The sequence below is a fragment of the Xiphophorus couchianus genome, chromosome 24, assembly GCF_001444195.1.
Source record: "Xiphophorus couchianus chromosome 24, X_couchianus-1.0, whole genome shotgun sequence".
NCBI classification, from domain to species: Eukaryota; Metazoa; Chordata; class Actinopteri; order Cyprinodontiformes; family Poeciliidae; genus Xiphophorus; species Xiphophorus couchianus.
This window is the reverse complement of record NC_040251.1, coordinates 14,741,410-14,763,640: the sequence shown is the minus strand read 5'-3', so window position 1 is coordinate 14,763,640 and position 22,231 is coordinate 14,741,410. Positions and strand designations below refer to the sequence as shown.

The following is a 22,231-nucleotide window of genomic DNA, read 5'->3' as shown; positions in this document are numbered from 1 at the left end:
AACCATTTTTTTGTTGATTTGGTCAAATTTTTTGGATCCCATTATTTCATGACCTATTTTAGGTCTCCTGGCATAGACCAGCAAATTTGTATTATTTTTGATGTTATTACAAAAAGTTTATGATGGACTCTATCAAGACTTCCTGGATCTTTTGGCCTTTTAGTTCTGCTTGATGTCCTGTGTTGGTCTGACTGTAGATTTAGACAAGTTTGGGAGAGCAGCTTTCTAATGTATGAGGATCAAAACACATCTGCCTTACCTTTAAAACCTGTTTTCCTTTATTTCCCAATTTGAAGAGGGTCAAAAGGAAATAGGTTCTTGAATCATAACCACACAACCACTGAGGGATTTTCTACAAGCTCAGTTGCAGTTATTATAAAGATATTGTCTTGGATACCAGTAAGTGTCCCTCTTAAGAATATTTTTTTAAATCAAATTATTTTCTGAAATATTTAGAACCTCTTATTATATGTACTAAAAGTAAATTTTGGATTTTAGTATGAGATTATGCTACTACATGAAATACGTTTTTTATTCTTCTCTAAGATGGTTTTAGGTGTAAAAAGTGCGGTATATGTGTGAAAATTGACCTAAATTAGTGTATTAGTGTAAGACCCTTAACTGGTAACTACATTCTCCTGAAGAAATCTATTAAGCCTTTTACTTTTAAAGTAAAACACTCAATTAACACTCAACTAACGTCTGGTTCTTTGAAGCAACTTCAAACATGTTATATTTCTTTTTCTGTCCAGTTCCAGAATGACAGCCCAGTTGGACGATCAGCAACGCTGCATATCTTGGTCTCCTGCGATGGCTTTGACAGATGGTTACACCTTGGTGTGTTCGTGTTTCTTCTCTTGCAGATGGCTACACCACAGATGACATCGAGTTCTACTGGAAGGGAGGCGAGTCGGCCGTAACCGGGGTGACGCGGATCGAGCTGCCGCAGTTCTCCATTGTTGACTACAAACTAGTTTCCAGAAATGTTGTCTTTTCCACAGGTAACCTCTGCACTCAAATACATAAAGAGCTAAAACATTTATTTATTTATTTTTACATGAGGTTAAAGCTTTTTGTACAACTTTAAATGAAATCATATAAATTAAGCTTCTGCTGGTCTTACAGCTGATAATTTAATCAATTTCTGTAGCAATTGATTAAACCCATCAAGCATGCCAAAGCTTGATGGGTTGATCTTAAATCCTCAGAGCCACAGTTGTGTTTGTCAGTGCCTCTAATTGGGTTGAAATGAGGTAAGATCTGCCTTTGAAGTTTCCCTGAAGTAGCTGCAGCTGGAACAAGCCTGCTGGAGTGGCTCTTCACTGAAACAGACATAAATCACCTAACAAACATCTTTTACAACCAGCAGTGCTTGACTGCATGAGGTCATGCTTTTTACGGGATTGGTGAGGTTGATATTGTTCTGATTGTTGACAAATGTAGCTTACGAGGTCATGTTAATTAGATAGGGCTTGTTGCCAGTTTGAGTAATTGTCTGTTATGGTTTCAACTGATGGGTGAAAAGCTAGCCAAGAACTAACGTTTGTGCGCTAAAAACAAGTTGCTAGTAACGGTTGTGGTCGCTAAGGCCACCAGCCTCACATGTTACCAAAGGCAGAATGGATCCCTGCTTTTATTTATAAAAAAAGCTTTTTTTAATGAGAAGAAAGCGTTGACAGAGTTATCAAGATCTGATGTGAGCAGCTCATTTTATGTGATTCGTTTATCGAAATAGATTCAGTTGTTTGCACGATTGTTTCAAAGTCCTGTTACTGATAATGGAATGGTGACATGTTAAAATATTAAATGTTTCTATACGGTATTAAGTATTGTCTGTGAAGCTTATACCAAAGTATAACTTCACAAGATGTTCAATATTCTTCCTTTAATTTTTAATTTTTTTATGTTTTTCATCGGAGTTCTGAGAAAAGATCTAGATCTAAAATTCCGCATTGCTTGATTGCCTCTCCGCTATTTGGGATCAGTCAAAGATTTTGAATTTCTGAAATCGATCTTTTCTTTGATTAAGAATTTATTTATGATAAATCCTGAATAAATCTAAAATGATTTTAAGAAAATTAATCCAGACCTGGTCAACAAGACGTTACAAGGTCCTAATCAGCCAGTCAAACGTAGATTTCTGGAAATGTGCAGCCGGCTTTATGATCCAAAGCAAAGAAAAAAATCATTCTGTTTTTCTTTTATATGTCCAGAAATATCAACAAACTATCAGTGTAAATAAAACACAATCGCATGAGTAGGGATGTTTTCACCCTCAAGGTGTAATGCATTAATCAATAGCTAAATTCAGTAAATTATGTTAAGAGCTTTCACAAATTAGATAACTGAGTTCATCCACATCAAAAACAAAACTTGTGAGCGTCACACTTTGAGGTCATGAAAATATTCATACTTTAAAGATTTTTGTATGCCGATAGATGGTTGCATTTAAATTTGCTATTTCAGTTAAAGAGACTTTAAAGGTATTTAGAAAAGCAATTCTTAAAAATTGAAGGTAAAATCGCAGATTTTCTGTACATTGCAGTCGATTTGCATTACTTAAAATTCAACCATATCTTCTTGATTTATCAGTCTTGGAGATTAATTATCTTTCTCTACACAATTCAAAACATACAAGATTTTTAAACTCAGCAGTGATCTTTACATTTCATTCATATCCAACCTTCAGGGAAAAAAGTTGAAAGATAGCTACTTCCTGTTCAATTTGTTGAGCACTGGATCTGACTTTCTTAAATTATTAAGTCTGTGTAGCACATACACAGCCTCCAAAATAGACATCCAGTAGCAGCCAATATGGGCAAATATACTCCATGCTCTACTAGTCCATATATATTAACATTTTATACTTCTAATTGTAGAATTTGGTGGTTCTGTTTGCCTAATTCAACATTGGCAGAAAACGTTAACATTAATATTCACATTTTCCAAAGTGCACATTATTGAAAACTTACGTGTTTTTATTGCAGCCTATTCAGTTTGTGTTTATGTTCACTCACACATGCAACACCAAAACTAATTGCATTGTAATTTTCGTTGCGCTCTGCTCTGATTGGTCAACAGAGAACAAAGGCCCCTCCCACTTTTGATTAGTAGTTGCAGCAGCAGATAGAAAACTGATGGGAAATTACCACATGAAACCACACGAGTAAAGCACATAAAACTTAAAGGCTATGTGTTTTTTTTTTTAAAGCTTGTGCAATAGGTTATACATGCAGCCTGTAAATGTTTTGACATTGCTCTTCTTCTGTTGTTGCAAAAAAAAAAACAGCCGCCAGTCTTATTTATAGGATCACAGCGATTTTCTTCCCAGCGCTTCATCTCTTGGGGCCAGTAATTAGAAAGGAAGGCTACACATAAGAGGCAATTTGTCAGGTTCCTGCATGTGAAAAACAGTCACTATATTACATTTCATGTTGTAATTAATGCCTCAGTGTTTCCCTGAGGGGGTTCAGTCAATATACATGCTGAACTTTCTTTCTTTTTTTTTTTAAGTGTGCCAGCATAAGTCCTAAATTATTGAGATTTTTATGCGAACATTTATTCTGTGATGGACTTTTCTTTTCTTTTTTTCCAACGTTCAGCAAAGGCAGCAGTAGATCGGAGAAGCAATTTCTCCAGAGCTGTGGTGGGAACATAAAAGCTGACATTTAGAAATATTTTTCAGCAGAGTTGATGCTCAAAAGAAAGAGTCACGCTCGCCCTGAGAAGAACGGCAAAACTAAATCAGTCTTTTGTGAGATTTTTGGCTATTTTTAACTTATTCATCTTTTTGTTGATCAAGATTGTCAGTCATTTCCACTCTGTGTTCGTGACTTTACGTTCACCATCTACCCAAGCTGTTCACAGTACAGGGGCTCCTCTCCCTATCTTGGGAGAATCATGTGAATGTGTCTAAGCGGGTGAGCAGGGGTGCGCTTGTTTGCAGAAGCGATCTGTCCCCTTGCGGGTGGAGACCATTGAAGCTTAGTGTCCAGTGATCTGCTGCGCTTGCTGCTTGAAGCACATCAAAAGCTTGTTGCCTTCCTTGCTAATGATCAGGTTTCCTCCATTACATGTGCTACAAGCCAGACTTTAGTTTCATTTCCTTTTCTCTCGCTCTCTAACTCAGCCTGTCACTTTCAGTTTTACTTTACTGTTTTTTCCCCTCCTCTTTGTAGCTTTCTTCAGTGCAAATTTGCCTCCAACTTCAAAAATGTGTGCTCTGATGCCAATTATCCTACTCTCTGACAAGAAAAATAACAGACCAGGATTCAGGGTATCTCATATTTATGTGCAATGAGGCACGCAGCATCAATTATTCTGCAAACACTGACTTCTGTGTGCGTACACGTGGCCACATGCAAAATGCACGGGTGAGCAGGCAATGCTTGGTGACATTTAACTGCATATTTAAGCTTCGCATGTCACAGATATGATTAGATTTATGACCGTAATCTGTTTCTGTTTAGACAGCTAGAAGAGCTTTAAATATTTAATATCCATTTTTGATCATTTTTGCATAATTTGAAACCGCGAGCAGGAAATATTCGTTTTATCAGACGTGAAACACCCCAATAATAACACAAACGATCCAAGTAGTACTTCAAATTCATGAACATAAACCAAAGGATGTTACTAAATTCAGCATTTTTTTCCCTTATTTTATGATCATGGCTAAAGGCTTTTATGTAAATGCATAGCACAAAAAGGCCATTACTAAATTGTGCCATCATATTATAGGAAAATTGAGAGGAAGGAAGAAGTGGGGAAAAAAGATGCACAAGTGGTGATCAGTCTCTGGTTCTACTGAGGTAACATGGAAGCCCAGGTTGGTTTGACAGCGACCCTCATCTGCATAGTAGGGTCATGTTTTCCTTCCACTCAACTTTCAATGAATGTGTTGGATACATCTGTCTATGAACAGCCAGATTCTTTAGCAATTACCTTTTGTGTGTACAATCAGCAGTCTTCCCTATACCTGTGCAGCCTACTGAGCCAAACAGAGAGACAATTTAGAGCCACCTAAACCTCTGCTGTTGTTCTAGGCAGAGGTTTAGGGCACCAAATTAGGACGTGACTCTGATTTTCTACAGTTTAACTTTGTCACAATAGTCAAGTTTTCTGAAACTCTGAATTTAGGGTTTTCATTAAGACATAATCATTCAAATTACTAGTAACAAAAATTTGAAATATTTCACTCTATATAATGAATCAAATTAATATATTTATTATTGTAGGTATACGTTGTTTAAACTTTAGCCACACATTTTAATCCAAAAATAAAGCTACTGGTGAATACAGCGTAGTTTTTTTTATAGTTTGTAACACTGACTACCTCTGCATTCAGTGACAAAAAGCACCTTTGATCCCGCAGCTTTCTTGTCTATCAATCCATCCACAGACATCAGCAGCAGCTCAACTTTACTTTTTTTCCCTTCTCTCCTTCCCTCTCTTTCTCAGCCTCACACATGGTGTTCCTCCCACTCACGGATGTTGCTTGGTGTAGCCGTTATAGGCAGAACTGTAACACACCTACATGCCAGCGTACCTCGGCCACCTCTTTTCTTAAGCCACCTAGGCTTCTCTTCCAGTCAGATGTAGTCCAGAAGAGCTGAATCACTGGAAGGGTAAACCGAGCTTTTTAAAGAAGAAGAAGAAGAAGTGTGGCTGTCCTTTTTTTTATTTTCACACTATAATATATGTAAATTATGTGTTTAGTTCTTTTCAAGCTGTCAGACCTGTTATTTAGAAGCTAAAAATAACAGGATTGTCTAAAAAGATAAATATTGTTTGAGTATTTATAGTTTGTGAGGTGTTGTTCTTGTCAATCAGATTACTGGATTTTTACTGAAATAAACATGGAAGCTTTAGAAGCTGGAGAGGAACAGCAAACTGTCTATAGAAAATCTCAGACTTCTATAATATTTTCAATATAGCTGTGGCAAATACTTCATATTTATCTTAATTTTGAAGCAGTATAGGAGAGTGAGTGAACATCAGGGATTGCATCATAGTTGCCTGTTTTCATGGGCCAAACCACAGACAGGATACAGGCAAGAAAATGTTGCAGTGGTAGTTTTATTCTGAAAAAAATTACAAAACGGCGTGAAGATGATTCCAGATTCCAAATGGTGAATCTGAGAAAAACTAAAAGTAAAGCAGGATTCCATTTTTTTTTTATTACACGGTTTGCATGTTTTCTATGCTATGTTCCTCAACAGTACATGCCAGTGAAAGGAGCTTCCAGGTTTTATGACCTCAGCCCTGGCAGAGGTGTGGATATTCTACTGTTAAAGAAAGCTTGATCAGGGAAATTATGACTGTTAACTAGTCATAACAATCTGTTCATGCTAGCTGTAGCTTTGAGTTGGGCCTGATAAATAGATGTGTTCCTCAAAGACTCATAGGGACAAACACTTGGAAAGTAACCATGGCATGCTCATCAAATACTGGAGACTTGAGTTTGATTTAGGGCCAAAGATATGAGCCTTAACTTGATTAGGCTCCTTAAAGATTTGAGAATTCCCTCTCAAGGATGAGATTTGAATCCATGATTTGTCTTAGCCACTTAAATATCTGAGTCTTGACTTGGTGGACCACACCTTAAGGTTTAACTGGGGATATTCCTCTAAGACATTAGATTTTACTTGAACGTCCCTCTCAAAACATGACTTGGGCCTGCTCCTTAAAGACTTGTATTTGATTGAATTGAAAAACTCTGGCTTGTGCATGACAATTTAAATGTCTCAACTAATTTCTATGATTCCTGCTCACTTATAAAGCCAAACGTTATCCGTCTCTGTCACGTCTTAAGTCTGAACTCTGACACAAGAAGCTACATGAATTGATTCATGGCCTCTTTTTAAAATCACATCAGGTCATTTTTATTGCACTGTAATTTTATTGCACACACCAGGCGCTGAATCGTAATGAGATGCGAGTGGATCGGTTTTTTTTATATTTTCCTAGTGGCTCTCTCTTTTTCCAGCCATACACACAAGTGTGCAGTTGGTGGACCCACGCTCACCACAAGTAGCTTTGGCTGAATACCCAGAGAGCAGAAATGACTCCATAATGGGTCCCACTTCTCCTGTGATATGAAACCAAAATGGAAAAACGGCTAAGAATAGTGGGAGTAACGAGTCATACATGCAGCCCATCTAGAGATACAATGCCACGAGATTCCATGCGCACACATGCATAGACACTGCTCACGTTTGAATTCAATGGATGACAACAATGGTGGGAAACTCTTTCAGTGGTTTTGTAGATAATTCCTTGAAAAGTCAAAATGTGGTCATGTTTATTTACCACAAAATATGAATATAGTGACACATCACGAAATAGGGTTGCAATTGAGTGTTTTTGTGTTTGTGTGGCTTGTGTGAGGAAGAGCTGATGTGTGTTGGTGCTTTGAAGGGGATACTTGTTACCATGGTGATAAATTCAGCCCATGCTGTCTGTGTTGCCATGGAAACTGAAACAAAAACATAAGAGGCCCCTTCTTGCTGCTCAGACTATCAAAGTTTGATGTTTTCAGGGTAAGCCTATCATTTTTGTGATGCTTTCTGAATTAGCTTCATTCTCAGAGAATCTTCATTCTATTTCATACATTTTATTTCTTGACTAAATATTTCATATGCTGTATTTTTCTCTCTCTCTCTCTTTTCTCCCTTGTTTCAGGTGCCTATCCTCGACTGTCGTTGAGCTTCAAGCTGAAGAGGAACATCGGCTACTTCATTTTGCAGACGTACATGCCATCAATCCTGATCACCATCTTATCCTGGGTATCCTTCTGGATAAACTATGATGCATCTGCAGCCAGGGTGGCTCTTGGTAAGAAGTCAATTTACTTTCTCAAACTACAAAGTTCTGTCTTGTCGATCCCTCCTGAAAGTGATATGCTTTTGAGTGTATCCTTTCATGAATGAGTAAATAAAAATGTCCTACCTCGTGATGAGCTTATAGGGTTAAACCTGTAATTCTGTTTTGAAGGAATGCTATTTTGGTTCTTCTTTTTGTGGAGTGACAGCAGCAAACTAGGTCACAATTTGTGTCTGTAGTTTGCTGTTGTCACTAAAAAAAACCATAGTCACTCACCACCATCTCAAAAGAGGATGCTTTTACCTCTAAAACGTGCTCATGTTAGCAGTAAACAGACTGCAGGTGGATGTTTGTTGGCTGTTAATCATCATGATGCCTTCAGTATGATGCAAGACATGAGTAATGACCATATCCAGATGCAGATCCTGCATGAATAGTGTGCTCACTGATTTTAATTACTATCCACCCTTGTCAATGTAGCGTAACTCAGGACTAATTTGACCAGTTTACATATTTTGTTTTTCATAATTCTTTGCCTCAGGTGGCCCAAATACCAAGAAACATTTATAAAAATCTTGAACCGGATTATAAATACAGTGTACAACTGGTATCTGCTGTGGTTAGAGACTGCAACTGGCAACAAATAGTTAAAATGTGCTAATACCTAAGAACGATTTTAAACCGTATTTTTTAGTAGTTAAAACACCAAATAGACCTTCGCACACATCGATAATCACAGTGAAAACTGTCTTAGCACTACTGCAGAAGCTAACATCCACAGTCTTCCTTATTTCTGCTCTTCAATCAAGTACAGGTTTACGTCCAATTGGAGGTGATGAAATGTAGTCCAGATTACAAACTTCACCTCCAGAAAAACGGAGGTGAATTCAAATCAGATAATGACTACAGCATCATTAGCAATCCACAGTGTAAAATGGTGTTTTTCTACAATGGCTCTACTCACAACCCCCCAGGTGGGATGACATCTTTGTGAGCTGCCATATCATCCATAGAAAAAAAAAGAAACACCACTCTCAACATTAAAGACCTTTGAAGCTGTGGATCAATTATTTTGGTCCTCTTTGATATTGATTTACTCTCCAAAGATCTCAATCTTTCTTTTCAAGACGTTCATCAAGCAAACATTTGTTTTTTATAAGCTTAATACTGAAGTTATCATTCACTGTAGTTGAAAATCTGTAATATTTATGCAGCTCAAACCTGAACTTGATATTTCTACACTGAAGATTCCTCCAAACCTCAAACAGTGACTCATCTTCATGCAAGGGAAGAAGACTCACCTAAAGTCATATGTGAGAAACCATATAGCAGTTTAACCTTAGATGATGAAGTGATCAACCTTGCTTGGATTGATGACATTGGTTTGTCATGTCTTGTTTTTGGTCAGCAGAAGGTCATGTAATAAACCTTGACCTCTGGACATAAATAGTGCAACCCAGCTATGTGAACTGATTGCTCCTTTGGATCTTCAATCACATGAATATGGATAGATAATGGAGCAATAATGCCCTTAACACATCACATCGCTTTTTGAAAAGCATGCTGCTATCCATTACCCTGATGCGTTGCCTCTCTATATATCTTTCCTAGCGCTGTTTGTTATCTGCTTCTCTCTTCCCTTTGTTAAAGCATGCATGCAATATCCGGTCATTATCGTCTGCCTTGGAGTGTCTGATTTTGCGAGCCAATGGATACTAGCAATATCCGATTATAGGCCTGACAACTGAGAGAGATCCGGAGTTCCACTCAGTCCTTAGATGGACTATTGTGAGCTTCCAGTATGTACCTTGATTGTAAAAAAGAATGTGTGCGTGTGTGTGTGTCCAGTGTGGACTCTTCTTTCACGTCTGCCAACCTCCTGGTAAGAGCAGAGTAATGATTAGAGGGGAAATCAATTTGAGCAGGCAGCAGGCAAACAATTGAATTGTTTGAAGGGGGATCTCATTTTCCTGAGCAAGTCCGAAGGATTGCTAAGTTACAGATTACCTGCACACACCCTTAAATGGTTGCTGGCTGTTTCCCAGAGTGATGGCCCTCGAGCGAGCGCTGGATCATGTGAACTGTGGCGGTGTGGGTGTAAGTTGGTGGCACATTTAATGTAATTAAAGTCGTACAATGTTGTAGAAATGCATTTGGCTCCTTCAGCATTTCTTTCCACTTTTGTTTCTTTGTCACATTTACATGTTTTAGGTCAAATAAGATTTCTCTTGGTACTAGCAGTCTTCATTGACAGTTACCAGCCAGGAAATGTGCAGAGAAAAAGGGGTAAAACATACAGCAATGGTCTGAAGGTCGGACACCAAACCCAGGATGGCCACTTCAAGGACTAGCCTCTGTACGTGGGGCGCCCACTCTACCACAACACCACACGATGCTCCAGATCAAACTAATTTTAATATCAAAGATAACTTGAGTAAAAACAAAGACCAGATTTCAAACAATGATTTCACTTATTAGGGGAAAAATGATTTTCAAACCAACTTGGCCACCCCAAACTTTATAACTTGTTGTGTCACCCTTTGTGACAACAGCTGCCATTAAGCATGAGCAGAATTGTTTTTTTTCCAGCTAGTCTGTCTGCAAGTGATGAATTCAAGCATCCGAGTAACCAGTATTTTCAATTTACTTGCTTTATGCAACATGAAACTTCCTCTATATAGTGTCGGGATGTGCTGCTAATGGTACACTGGTCTGTGATTAAAGGAAATTTGATTGCTGAGTGCCTTTGTTCAAGCAGTTAAAGAAGAAGAGGAGATTTGGGGACATGTAAGTAGAGGGAGTAAGGCCATCCACGACTAAGTGATGGGGAGATCCGGAGGGGAATGAAGAAGAGAAAAATGGTCGATGAGGGGAACAAAAGGACAATCCAGACCAAAGATGGAAAAAGAAGAGCTGTGAAGTCGTAATTCTTCCACGGACAGGACAGCGGTGTGATGGAAAAGCAGCTCGGCCCACCAGCTCTGGGCCCCTTGATTAAATTGTCTGATTGGAGACTGAGGGAGGCAACAACAAGAAGAAAAGAGGGAGGGAGCGAAGGACGGAGAGTAATGGCCCAGCATTGAGAACACCTATAAAGAACAAGGCTGTTGTTAAGCACAAAAAGGGCGCCGTCCAATTGTGCCTTAGACATAAGCATGTGTACGCTCTCGCTCGTACTAACACATATGTGTGCATGTGTGTTGCTAACCTTGTAATGTGCCAATAAATCTCACTAAGAGCTACATTGACCTTAGCTATCTTGCTCATTCCTCCCAACCCCCTGACTGTTCTCTGTCTCCTCTCTGTTTTTTATGACACCCAAACACCAAAAGTGATGTCTGTGTGTGTTGTATGGGCAGAGGCGCTGCTGATAGACTCCATTTATGTTCGATATCAGTAAATGAAGTAGAGGAGATGTGGTGTCTTATGTTTGCAGTAGGGAAGATACTTCCATTGGGTAGAACAGTGTTGATATCTGTGTGAGACACAGAACTTGATGAGTTTAGTTTTTTACTTTTTGTTTTGTTCAAACCACAAACTTCATTGTATTTTATTGGGATTTTATGAGACAGGCCAACACAAAGTAATTTATAGTTGTGAAGTGGAAGAAAAAATTATTTCTACAAATCTTCTGTTTGTTGCTGCATTTTGACCTTTCCAGAGCCATGGCTGATGCGAATCTGTGTCAACCAAGTGTACTTTTAGGCATCTTCTCCTATCATGCAAACTCGCCACGTGTGACGGTGCTTCATACGTGGAGAGCCATTTTGTAGCCTGACAGGGTAAGGTTAGCAGGAGCTGGGAGGTAGATAAAGGCAGCACTATTTTAATGAGTTATTTCTGCTGGATGACCGAGGGGCAGTAGGATGTTTTTGAGGGAGACCTTTGAATTTCAATGAAGCCGAAGTGAAGCACCCACCTCCATTGTGTGTATGCAAGCGGCCTATGATCAAAGATGAAAGCACTTAGCAAATTATTTTTAGTTGAAATAATAGAAAGGTGGTGTTATCTTGCCTGCTGTTTGTACTTTTCCTATATAGTTTGGAAAGGTACGGAATCTGATTTCAGTCATTTTCTGATCTAGATAAGAATGAAAAATGACTAATGAAAATATTTATATTTTCTGCAACACTTTCTTTCCTTCATCCTTTGTCTCTTCTTTCTTTGTCTATTACCTCTTTTTTCCTTCTTTTTGTAATCTTTTTATTTTCCTTTCCTTGTAAAGTACCTTCTCTGGATCTGTCCTCCCTTCCTTATTTCCGTCCCTTCTTTCTCTGGCTACCAATGGTAGAAATATCTTACATAAATTCATGGTTAAGGTTGGAAAAGTATGATTTTTTTTGTCTAGGAACCATATTACTACAGATTTAATATTCAGATTTGAAGTTGTTTTAGTTAATTGTCAATTATTTTGTTTTTTTTGGGGGGGAAAATACATTTGTTTCCTGTTTACCATAGGAATCACCACGGTACTGACCATGACCACCATCAACACACACCTGAGGGAGACGCTACCCAAGATCCCATATGTCAAGGCCATCGACATGTACCTAATGGGCTGCTTTGTCATGGTCTTCCTGGCCCTTCTTGAGTACGCCTTTGTCAACTACATCTTCTTCGGGAGGGGCCCTCAGATGCAGAAGAAGTTGGCGGAGAAAGCAGAGAAGGCCAACAATGAGCGAGCGGCCAAGTACGACGCAGCAAGGGTAAGTTTGGTCCAAACCGTGACACACTTTACATTACTGGGCACAGAGGGTAAACATTAAAAAAGTTATGCATTTACGCACTAGAAACTGCTCACTGGGGATCATTTTGGTAGTGACATTTAAGTTCCTCGAAATTTCCATAATCGACATTGAAAAGAGATGCATAAATATAGCAATCAGCAGCAAAAGCGAACATCCTGATTATTTAAACTGCATTTCATTATTGCTGAGAATCCTTGGTGTTCATTAAAAAAAACCCAGGAAGGCACATGCAAAGTCAATTTCCAGGCATTTGTCCCCAGATGTGGCTGAATATTTTCATCTCCTCAGGAGGCAGGTAGTAGGACCGCATCCCTAAAACGGTCCAATCAGGTTAAAGGTCTTCGCCACTCACGCTCGGTGAGTTATTCTTGATTTTCTTCAAATGAGGCTCTTCAATATCTTCAAGTCAACTCCACCATCGCCCATCAGCCAACATGGATGTGGTTAATATCCGTCTTTTGCCTCTGTGCAAAATATCTCTATATCCATGTGAAGAAAACAAGCAAGAACAGACATCTCCATGACATTCACTGAAGTGATGCTCATGCTTACATTGTGGGAACTGGTGTGTCCGGAGCCGTTAATGCATGCTGTTTGTATAGGCTTTCTCATTGAACTCATCAGTGAAAGTCATTTCTATCACAACGCATGTAAGGATATGGTGAATCAGTCTGACTTCCAGTAGGTAGTCACTGCAGAGGTCCCTCATCAAGCAATTCTTTGCACTTGAAATTACTGATGATCTTCTTGGTAATGATCTATATGCACAATAAGAGACACAGCAAGACCCCATAGCATCCTTATGGGGTGGTGGCAGTCCCAGATTAATTTTCTTACTATTATCTTGAACAGGAGTTTGTTTTTCCTCAAGAAAGTACTTTAGAAGATGTTGCTTTGGAGGTATAAACATGAAGGAAGTTTTTAGACTTGGTTGATCTTTGCATTTGTGTAACTTAAGAACCGAATTTAACAAACAAACGTTCTTTTTGGTCATTTTTGGGTAACATTTACTATATAATATGGGTAAAATATATAAGAAATAAATCTGTTTAAACTTTTAAAATGCTCCCCTAAAAGTTTTTATTTAGCTTCAAGCTCTCTGATTGCATAGTATATACATGGACCTTTTGATGAAGAAATAAACCATATTTAGCAGAGGTATTCTTTTTAATGAATGCAATCATCTGTCAATATTAGGTATGGGCTTGATTGAGGATGTCAACTTTAAGTGAAATAAACAAAATTTTATTGTTTTATATCAAAGCAAAAGTTTGGACTACAAATAATAATAAAAAAACTCACACCTAATAGCTCTTAATGAAAAATGTAAAACACTGTCTAATGAAATAAACTACAATAATGCCAAAGAGAGCCTACAGCTTATAACTTTTCTATTTCAATAATAGTTACGTAGTTGTTACATAAATTGCGAAACACGTTAGCAAACTGGTCCAGAGTGGGATAGGTTTTAAACTACTAAAACACTTTTTCTTTTCTTTTTACTTTAATGGAAATGTGGGACTTCACCAGTTGCTACATTTGCATGAAGACCTGAATTTGCACTTTTCATTTCTGTTGATCTGTTTTGTGGAACGCCCATCATAGGCATGGATTATGATGTATCGTGTTGTATTTTTTTGTGTGTGTTTTGAATGTATTTATAGGCTGGAATTACAGGAATCAAGAAATTACTGATGTTAGCCTACAAGATGGATACCTTGCAGTTATTAGAAGTGCGCTGGTAACAGACAACGTTTGTTTCTTAATGGTAACATAAAAATTGTCCTGACTAGAAACGTATATTTTTATCAATATTATCAAAAGGAATGAAAAGTAATTTTTAGTTTTTAAGAAAGCCCATGAAGTAAACAAATTAAAAGTGTTTATTTAATTGACATTTAACTTGACCAAAATGTATCTGCAGCACTACCACAAGGTGGCAGTAAAGTGTACCACAAACCTTATTCAGAAACGGGACTATTTTTTTTTTTTTGTTGCTGTATTTGCAATGAAAGAGGGCAAAATGAAAATGTTGCTTTCCTTGAAATCTCTGCTCTTTGTTATCATCTAAGCATTTAGTTGATGATACATCTTAGAGTTTTGTTTTTTGCAGAAGGAGATGTGTGTGCACGCTGCAGGAAAATTGGGGAAATGCAAATGTGACAAAGATGTAACAATAGCCCCATTATTATCTGCTTAAACTGCCAGGAAAATGTTTAATTGTGAAGTTACTGCTTAATTATTAAATAAATGTTTGACTGAAAACCAATACAGTAAAATCCAATAGAGACAGAACAGATGTGGTTTTAACTTAAATGGTAATGGTTTGACTTGAATAAACATCCATGGGAAGCAATTACTGTACTCTCTGGCAGCAACACTGAAAATATTAAAATAATGCAAATAAACTGAATAAAATATATTTTACAATATAAAATATAACTTTCCAAAATATTTCTGAGGAGGACTAAATCAGGTTACCTCCATATGCATTCCAAGTTAAAATTGCTTAGTACAAGTGTCCTAAATTTTTTCTTTGAATATAAATTCTTGTTAATATGTTTGTAGAATGAATAAAAAAAAGGTTACATTTGATGTGTATATTCCATTAGGTCACGTACTTTCAAAAGTATAAAATATATGCATGTAAACCTGTTAAGGAGGGGGACTGAATATTAAATTTTTTATTTTTTTTTTAATTGATGTGACTCTATACATAGGGACTGATACCATTACATTGTTCTTATGGCCTCATTGATCCCAGTTTCTTGTTTTGACAGGAAACACTGTTACTTTAGCACCAGATGACAGTTTAACCATTTATAGACTTATTTAATAATATGATGAAAATTTGAATTTTCCGTTTTTACCTTGATATTTAGAAATTCTCATAGAAACATTCACGCCAATTTTCTAATGGCTTTAGGCAAATTGAGAGCGATATAAAACGGTAATTGCTTTTGGAGCATCACAGGAGTTTATGTTCACTTGGGTAGTTTTGTAAGCTAACAAACCAAGTAAGAGTTATTTGTCATTCCCTTAAGTTTTCTATAAATAGAATAGCATACCTGCGCAACAAGCTCCAAAGCAAAACTGATTTTGTTATCTGCAGCGAGTATCATTAAGACTCTGGTAAATGAGGCCACCACTGAATCATTTTTGCTCTCTTTTCTCCATATTGGTAACATCCTGTCCACTCTAACACGGGTATTTTAACTTTTTCTTGTGTCAAGCAGAAATGCCTGGAGTTTATAACCATGATGTGGCCTATTTTGTGCATGCACAATGTAGCTACAATCACCAGAGTGGAATTATTTACTGTATATATTTTATTTCCACATCTGTCTTGCTTTAGCCTGACTCTTTCATTTAAACTTTAAGAACTATCTCAAAAAGTTGATGCCTGAGAGGAACGGTGAAACTAATTGCTGCTTGTGCTAAAAACACAAACAACAATTGCTTCAGATGAACTGCTTTAGTTCAGTGTCTTAGTTGTTTGAGTTTTTAAGGTTGTTAATTTCAATGTTATCACAGCCTGCTTGTGTGGTTTTGGTATTACAGAATTTAGCTTTTTTTAATCTTAGAGGCAGTGAAGAAACAGACAGAGAATGACACATTCATTTGAAAAATATCTGAGTAACGTAGCTGGTATCTCAGGGTGTTTTCTAAAAAAATTCTGACAGAATTTCACCGACTCCTGAGGTGCATGGAGAGGATCAAAGATCTAATAAGGTGAAGACTCCAGCAACACCCGAAGTGCTAAGAAATACCTTTAACAGTAGATCAATGCATTTGTGCTTGTGGTCCCAATGTCCCTGATGATGGCCAAAAGCTGAAATGTGTTGGTTTACTAATAAAATGGACCAAATAGTGTTGCTGGAGTCTTCACCATGCTATGATGTTTACACAGCTAAGGTGTTTAGTCTGTTTAAGATAAACTCTGGTTCAATTTACCCCTTGCTACATTTTTTTTCTGTAAATGTAGAAGAAGCAATCACATCAATCCAAGACGGTTTTGATTCCACATAAACTCAAGAGTAGTTGCTTATGGTGTGAATGTGATCCAACCTGGATCTGACTCGGTGTACGATGCAAGCTTGAGACAAATAGCTTTCTCAGCTATTGACTGTGGGTGTGGCTAATTCTGATCTGTTGAAATTCCCACTAGAACAGCTGGTGTAGCATTGAAGAATAAGCACTGAAATCAAGAACAACTTTTTGTGAAACTCAATATTCGATCCCAGTCTCACTTCTTCAGAGCATGAATCCTAGTCAAGTTTGTATTGTTTTTAGCGACTGACCCAAGTGTGACTTGAGACATTAGATGTGTCTTAATGGAAGCAACAATGTGGCCATGGAGCAGTGGGCCAGGTCTTTACTCTCGTGGAATTGTTGAAGGGGTTATGGGCGTATGCTTATCTGGTCTATAAGTGCTTTGTGGATCTGGAATAGATCTATGACTGTGTTCACTGAGGTATTTAGTGGAGTTTACCACTGAAGTATAGGATAACTGGGTGACTTTTAAAGGCAAACCAAATCTTGTATGCCTAAAGCAAGAGCTGAGTCATCATTCTCAGCATGTCAAGCCTTCTCAAGTGTTTGTTGGACTCCACCAGGTTAACAAATCAATAACACTCTAAAAGTTTAGGTATTTATATCTATTATTCTAACATTTTGTCTCTTCTTTATCCATTCAGGCGGAACCACATGGTCATGGAAACATCCTGCTGACAACCTTAGAGATCCACAACGAAGTTGCAGGAGGTGAGATCACCACCAGCGTGGCAGACATTAGAAACTCTCAGTCCATGGTACAGTTGGACAGCACGGCGTCGTCAAACATCCAATACCGCAAGCAGAGCGGTGGGGTGGGGCCACGCTCCACCAGCCGCCACTCTCTGGACCGCTCTGCCCAGATGAAGCGGAGCCGACTACGGAGGCGGTCCTCCCAGCTCAAAATTAAAATCCCCGACCTGACGGACGTGAACGCCATTGACCGCTGGTCTCGCATCGTCTTCCCGTCCGTTTTCTCGCTGTTCAACCTCATCTACTGGCTCTACTATGTCTGATCAGATCTGTTTTTTGGTGTTTGTCGTTGTTTGACTTTGACTTTCATTTCATTCGTTCATTTCGTTTTTTCTCTCTTGCTTTTATACGTGATGGAATCTGTCGAGTCAAAGACTGCAACACAGCAAGATAAAAGAGAAAACTGATCTAACAAAGACTACTATGTTTTGGACCAAGTTCTCATTGAAATAGTTTTTTTTATATACTTATATATATATATATATATATATATATATTTGGAGTCTTTGAATCCCGAGCACTGAGGTCTTTTTATTTTTGAAAGTATGTACTGTAATTTGGATTTGTGACAGTTTTTTCCCCAATCTTCACCCTTATTGATAACGTGTAAATAGCAAAATACAAAGCCAGCAACTTTAAAAAAACAAAAAAACAACAACATTATTTTAAAAATCAATGCAGAAGCAGTTAAGTCAAGATTTTTTAACTAAAAGTCGATCGGGTGCAGGCAATATCTACAATAAATCCATTAAAAGTGGATTGCTATGCATTTTTAATGTACTTAGGCATTGTTGGACTGGCAAAACTCTTACAGAAACAGAATAACGTGTATTTATAGTGTTTATAATATTCTTGTCTACAATTTATTATCTGGTAAGCAAAATAATTTTAATCCTTTCTTCAGGATGATTTTTGACTCAGGTTCTCAATTTTTGAGTTTGTTGGGGACAAAAAAAAAGGAAATAAGCACAATTTATGAATAAAACTGCCGTTTTTTCCAATTTCACAGCAAAACTTTGTGACTGCATGACAAAATTGCACTCAGATTTTCAATACTTCTTCGCAAAGCGCTTTTTATTTTCTATTTGAAACAACTGCCAATGGCCCTATTGGGCAAAATAGTTACTGTTTAACCCATAAAATATTATGATATTTTTGTACTCCTTGTCTTCAGGTATTTATTTGATTTCCTAACCTACGTTGTTGAAGAACGGTTCTTTTATTGTGACAGTAGGGTGGAATTACTTAACTTTTTTGTACATAGGTGTGTATATATGTCTATACATACACTATGTGTTCAACCCAAAAATGAAAATAATAATTTTGTGATTGTCACTGACTCCCAATAGTCTGATTATTTCATGAGGAGAGATGGGGATTAATGTCACAAGTCAAGCATCTTATCCATTTTGGAGCATGTCTGAGCACTATGAATACATTCTTAACTTAGAGCATCCTTCACAAATACTGAAAGCTCTGTAAACATCTTTAAAAACACTTAAAAATAAATGCAGATTTTGTCGTATCAACATTTCACAGTAAAACTTGGGGAAAAAAATGCAGCCTTTAAAATGAGTACATTTGAGTACATCTGTGGAGTTCTTAGTTGTTTTTTTTTCTTTTTTACTACACTTCTTGTTACCGCTAATTTTAACACTGTACAAGCTTCTTTGGCCAGTTTCCTGTCTGTTAGTGCATACGGAGCAGAGGAACGACAAGATTTCATAGTGTTTGCGTTATGTACGAACACTGTGCAGAATTTGATACAGATAATATATGGACTAAGATGTGCCTTTGCACTCATTAGAACAGTCTCCATGAAAATCGTAACACACTTAAATGAATGCTGCGGTTTCCGTATTAAGTCACGCCTCTTTAGTTCCACCAGCCAAGCTGAACGCTCTGAAAGCACACAATTCCTGTGATCTTCCTGTGATCTCGGCAGATTGACTTGGAATGAAAGGCACAGTTATTCATAACACGGGGCTCATATTTGAGTGTTTATTGCGGAATTATGATTTAATTGGACCATAGCTCACAGACCCACTGAAAGTCCCAAACATTCTTACCAAACTCTACATGTAGAACAAAGTATTCAAGTCTATTCACTTTTTGAAACCTCTATTCTGTCCTATTCTTTTACTTTTAAGGACCTGTAAACAAACCATTTCATTACTATCTACTTATACCAAGCTGGTACAAGACATCGACTTTGCAAGTACATATCAACACATGGTCTGTAAGAAATGGCAGAGCCGAAACGACCGGATTTGCACACTCTGTAAATGTACTCTAGTTAAAGGATGTGTTTTTGTAAAGTTATTACTGTAAAATTAGGAAACTGCAGAAAAAGATTGCACACATCTTTACCAGAAGGTGTGGCATGCCAATGTATCAGCCGACCATGCTGAAGTTCCACTCCAGTTACTGTATGTACTGAAAAGCGAGCTTTGCATTTCTGTTGCTAAGTGACGCCAATGGATTTCACAGAACATGAAGATCGCCCGTGATAACCAGTCTGTCGGGTAATTTTAAGCACATACTAGCATTGAATGTATCAGATCCATTCTTCAGGGAGAGGATAATGAGCCATGGTCATCATTTCTCCATTAGAATGTATCCCACCCCTTCTGACATTGCAAGTGATTAGTAAAAATGAGGGCAGGAACTAGTTTTGCATGTGTTGGATGAGAAAAATAGACACAAAAATGTCAAGTTTGAAACGTTTCTGTATGCCATTTGTTTTCTGCGCTGCTTGCTGAGCTCTGGATAAAGTGTCAACTTGTAATAGTTTTGTGGCTAAAAATGGCTCCCCTGTCTTGATTCTTTCTGACCAACTGTGTAAGATTCCACAGAGGGTCGCAAAGCAATCAGTTACAACATGGTTGTGCACGTTCACAGCATTCCTGTTCATACATTCGCTTTGTGCATGTACGAGAATACGTGTTGATGGAAAAAAAAAAACACAAAAATACTTGAGAACAGTGAGTTTGGGCACAAAGAAAAAAATAATTGTAACATGTACAGTCTGGAATATGACAAACAACTGAATGTATAGAACTTGGATTGTCACAGCAGGAATGCAACTTGATTTCTGGGCCCTAAATGACTGTATAAGAGTTGCATTTTCTACTGTGTAGAGGGGGTATAGGAAGAACACATACCAATGAAGTAATTAGTCAAAAGTGAGTGTTTGACAATTCAAAAGGAGTTTTTAATTTTTTGCATCAATTTGACAAGACAAAACATTTAAGAACATTTTTAGACCTCTAGGAGTCACACAAAAGCTCTGCTTCCCAAGTTACCAGTTGCATTCCAACAGAGTCTCATTTATTTGGGAATCGGAAAAACGTCAGTTGACTTTGTATGAGATCCGGCTACTTCTTAAATTTGATACTTACTGTACGAACACATAGAAAAAGAAGATTATTGAATGTTTTATGGCACAAATTCCTTTTGTGAAATTCCTAGAATTAATTAGTCCAAAGACATTTCAGTCTTCATTCTGGAAAAACAAAGCTAAGCAATGTTGTTGTCCATGTAGAAAAAAAAAGATCTTCCAGGCAGAAAGTCTTCTTCGATTTAAACTACTGCTTTTGGGTTGTGTGTTGAGATTTAAGAATGAGTTATTGTACGAGTTCTAAATTTATCAAAATACAAAGTGAAATTGTGACTTTATAAACGCTACTCTAGAAACTTTTTTATTATGCATGCAGCATTTCTTAACTTGGAACGACTTCCAGAAGATCTTTTTAGCAATCTCGATGACAACAGCTGCCAACTGCTCATTTTAGAGATTACTCTATGCCACGTGAGCCTACAATAATAATAATAAAAGATTAAAAAAAAAAGAAAAAACAATAAAATAGCCAAAGAAAAAAAAAAAGCCAGCCATCAAACACTTCAAGTTGTTGTATGGCCTTGGTCCCATAATGGAATGTGAAATGTTCTGTGCTGCCACAAACTGTATGTAGGCTTAGATTTATACTGTATATCTGTATGTTTCTCCTTTTTCAATAGAGTACCATGTTATACCATGAAATAAATGATATACATTGTACTTGTGCATTTGGTATTGCGAGCATGCATGAGACGCCATTAACTATCTGCCTATACTGTATAAAATGACAATACAATGCCAGACTGTGTAAGTCAAAGGAATCCTCGCAAAAAATATGTTTACGGAATCTGGAATCAACACAACTAAAGTATAGTTGGTATCTAACAAAACATCTCAGTGACAGTTCAAGACACTTTACTTTGGTGAACTTGGCAAATCCCATTTGAAAGATATTTGATGTGGATAAGAAAAGGTTCATGAATGTAAACCAGAGGGACTGTGTGTAAGGCGACAGTAGTTCCATGGTGAAATAAATTCTGGAAAAGAAAACAAATATGGAGGTTATTATTGACTGTTAGAATATGAACGTTTTATGTTTTACTTAGTTGCTTCAAATGATAAATAAAAGGAAAATCAATGCAGAGTTGCACTAGACATACCAATGAACAATAATTCAACTGTCCAAGGGGAAGTAACTCAGTAAAGTTGCTTCTACTGCCAACATTGTACAATTTGTTTTGGCTATTTTTGTGCTTAGTTCTTACACTTTTTGAAAACTGATAGATGGCAGTTGCATTTTCTACTAATTAATATTCAGGTTTCACGGCATGCTTCGCTTTACAAGCCAACCAAGAGTCTGTAAATCCTCTACTGATACAAAATTGTGTGTTTATTAGTTTGTTTGTTTTTTAAATTATAGCCATATTAAAGTTTTACAATATGTCTTTCCTTCTGGGCTTAAGAACATATATTCCCTATTAAATTTGATGTACAGATCTTCCTTCTTCTATAT

General features: G+C 37.4%; 1 protein-coding gene across 4 annotated transcripts in view; it reads left to right on the top strand.

Annotated features, from left to right (window-relative positions):
• Positions 1-21,444, top strand: part of LOC114140412 (gamma-aminobutyric acid receptor subunit beta-3-like) — a 57,849-nt gene extending 36,405 nt beyond the window's left edge. For 2 of the 4 annotated variants that reach the window (XM_028010225.1, XM_028010228.1), the window contains 5 exons: positions 864-1,001; positions 7,684-7,836; positions 12,283-12,530; positions 12,861-12,929; positions 17,270-21,444. In XM_028010225.1, the coding sequence (XP_027866026.1) occupies positions 864-1,001; positions 7,684-7,836; positions 12,283-12,530; positions 12,861-12,929; positions 17,270-17,641 (980 nt within the window). In that variant the 3' untranslated portion in view covers positions 17,642-21,444. The remainder of the gene's footprint in view (positions 1-863; positions 1,002-7,683; positions 7,837-12,282; positions 12,531-12,860; positions 12,930-17,269) is intronic. The other 2 variants (XM_028010227.1, XM_028010229.1) reach the window with 1 other exon arrangement.
• Positions 21,445-22,231: the final 787 nt, after the last annotated feature.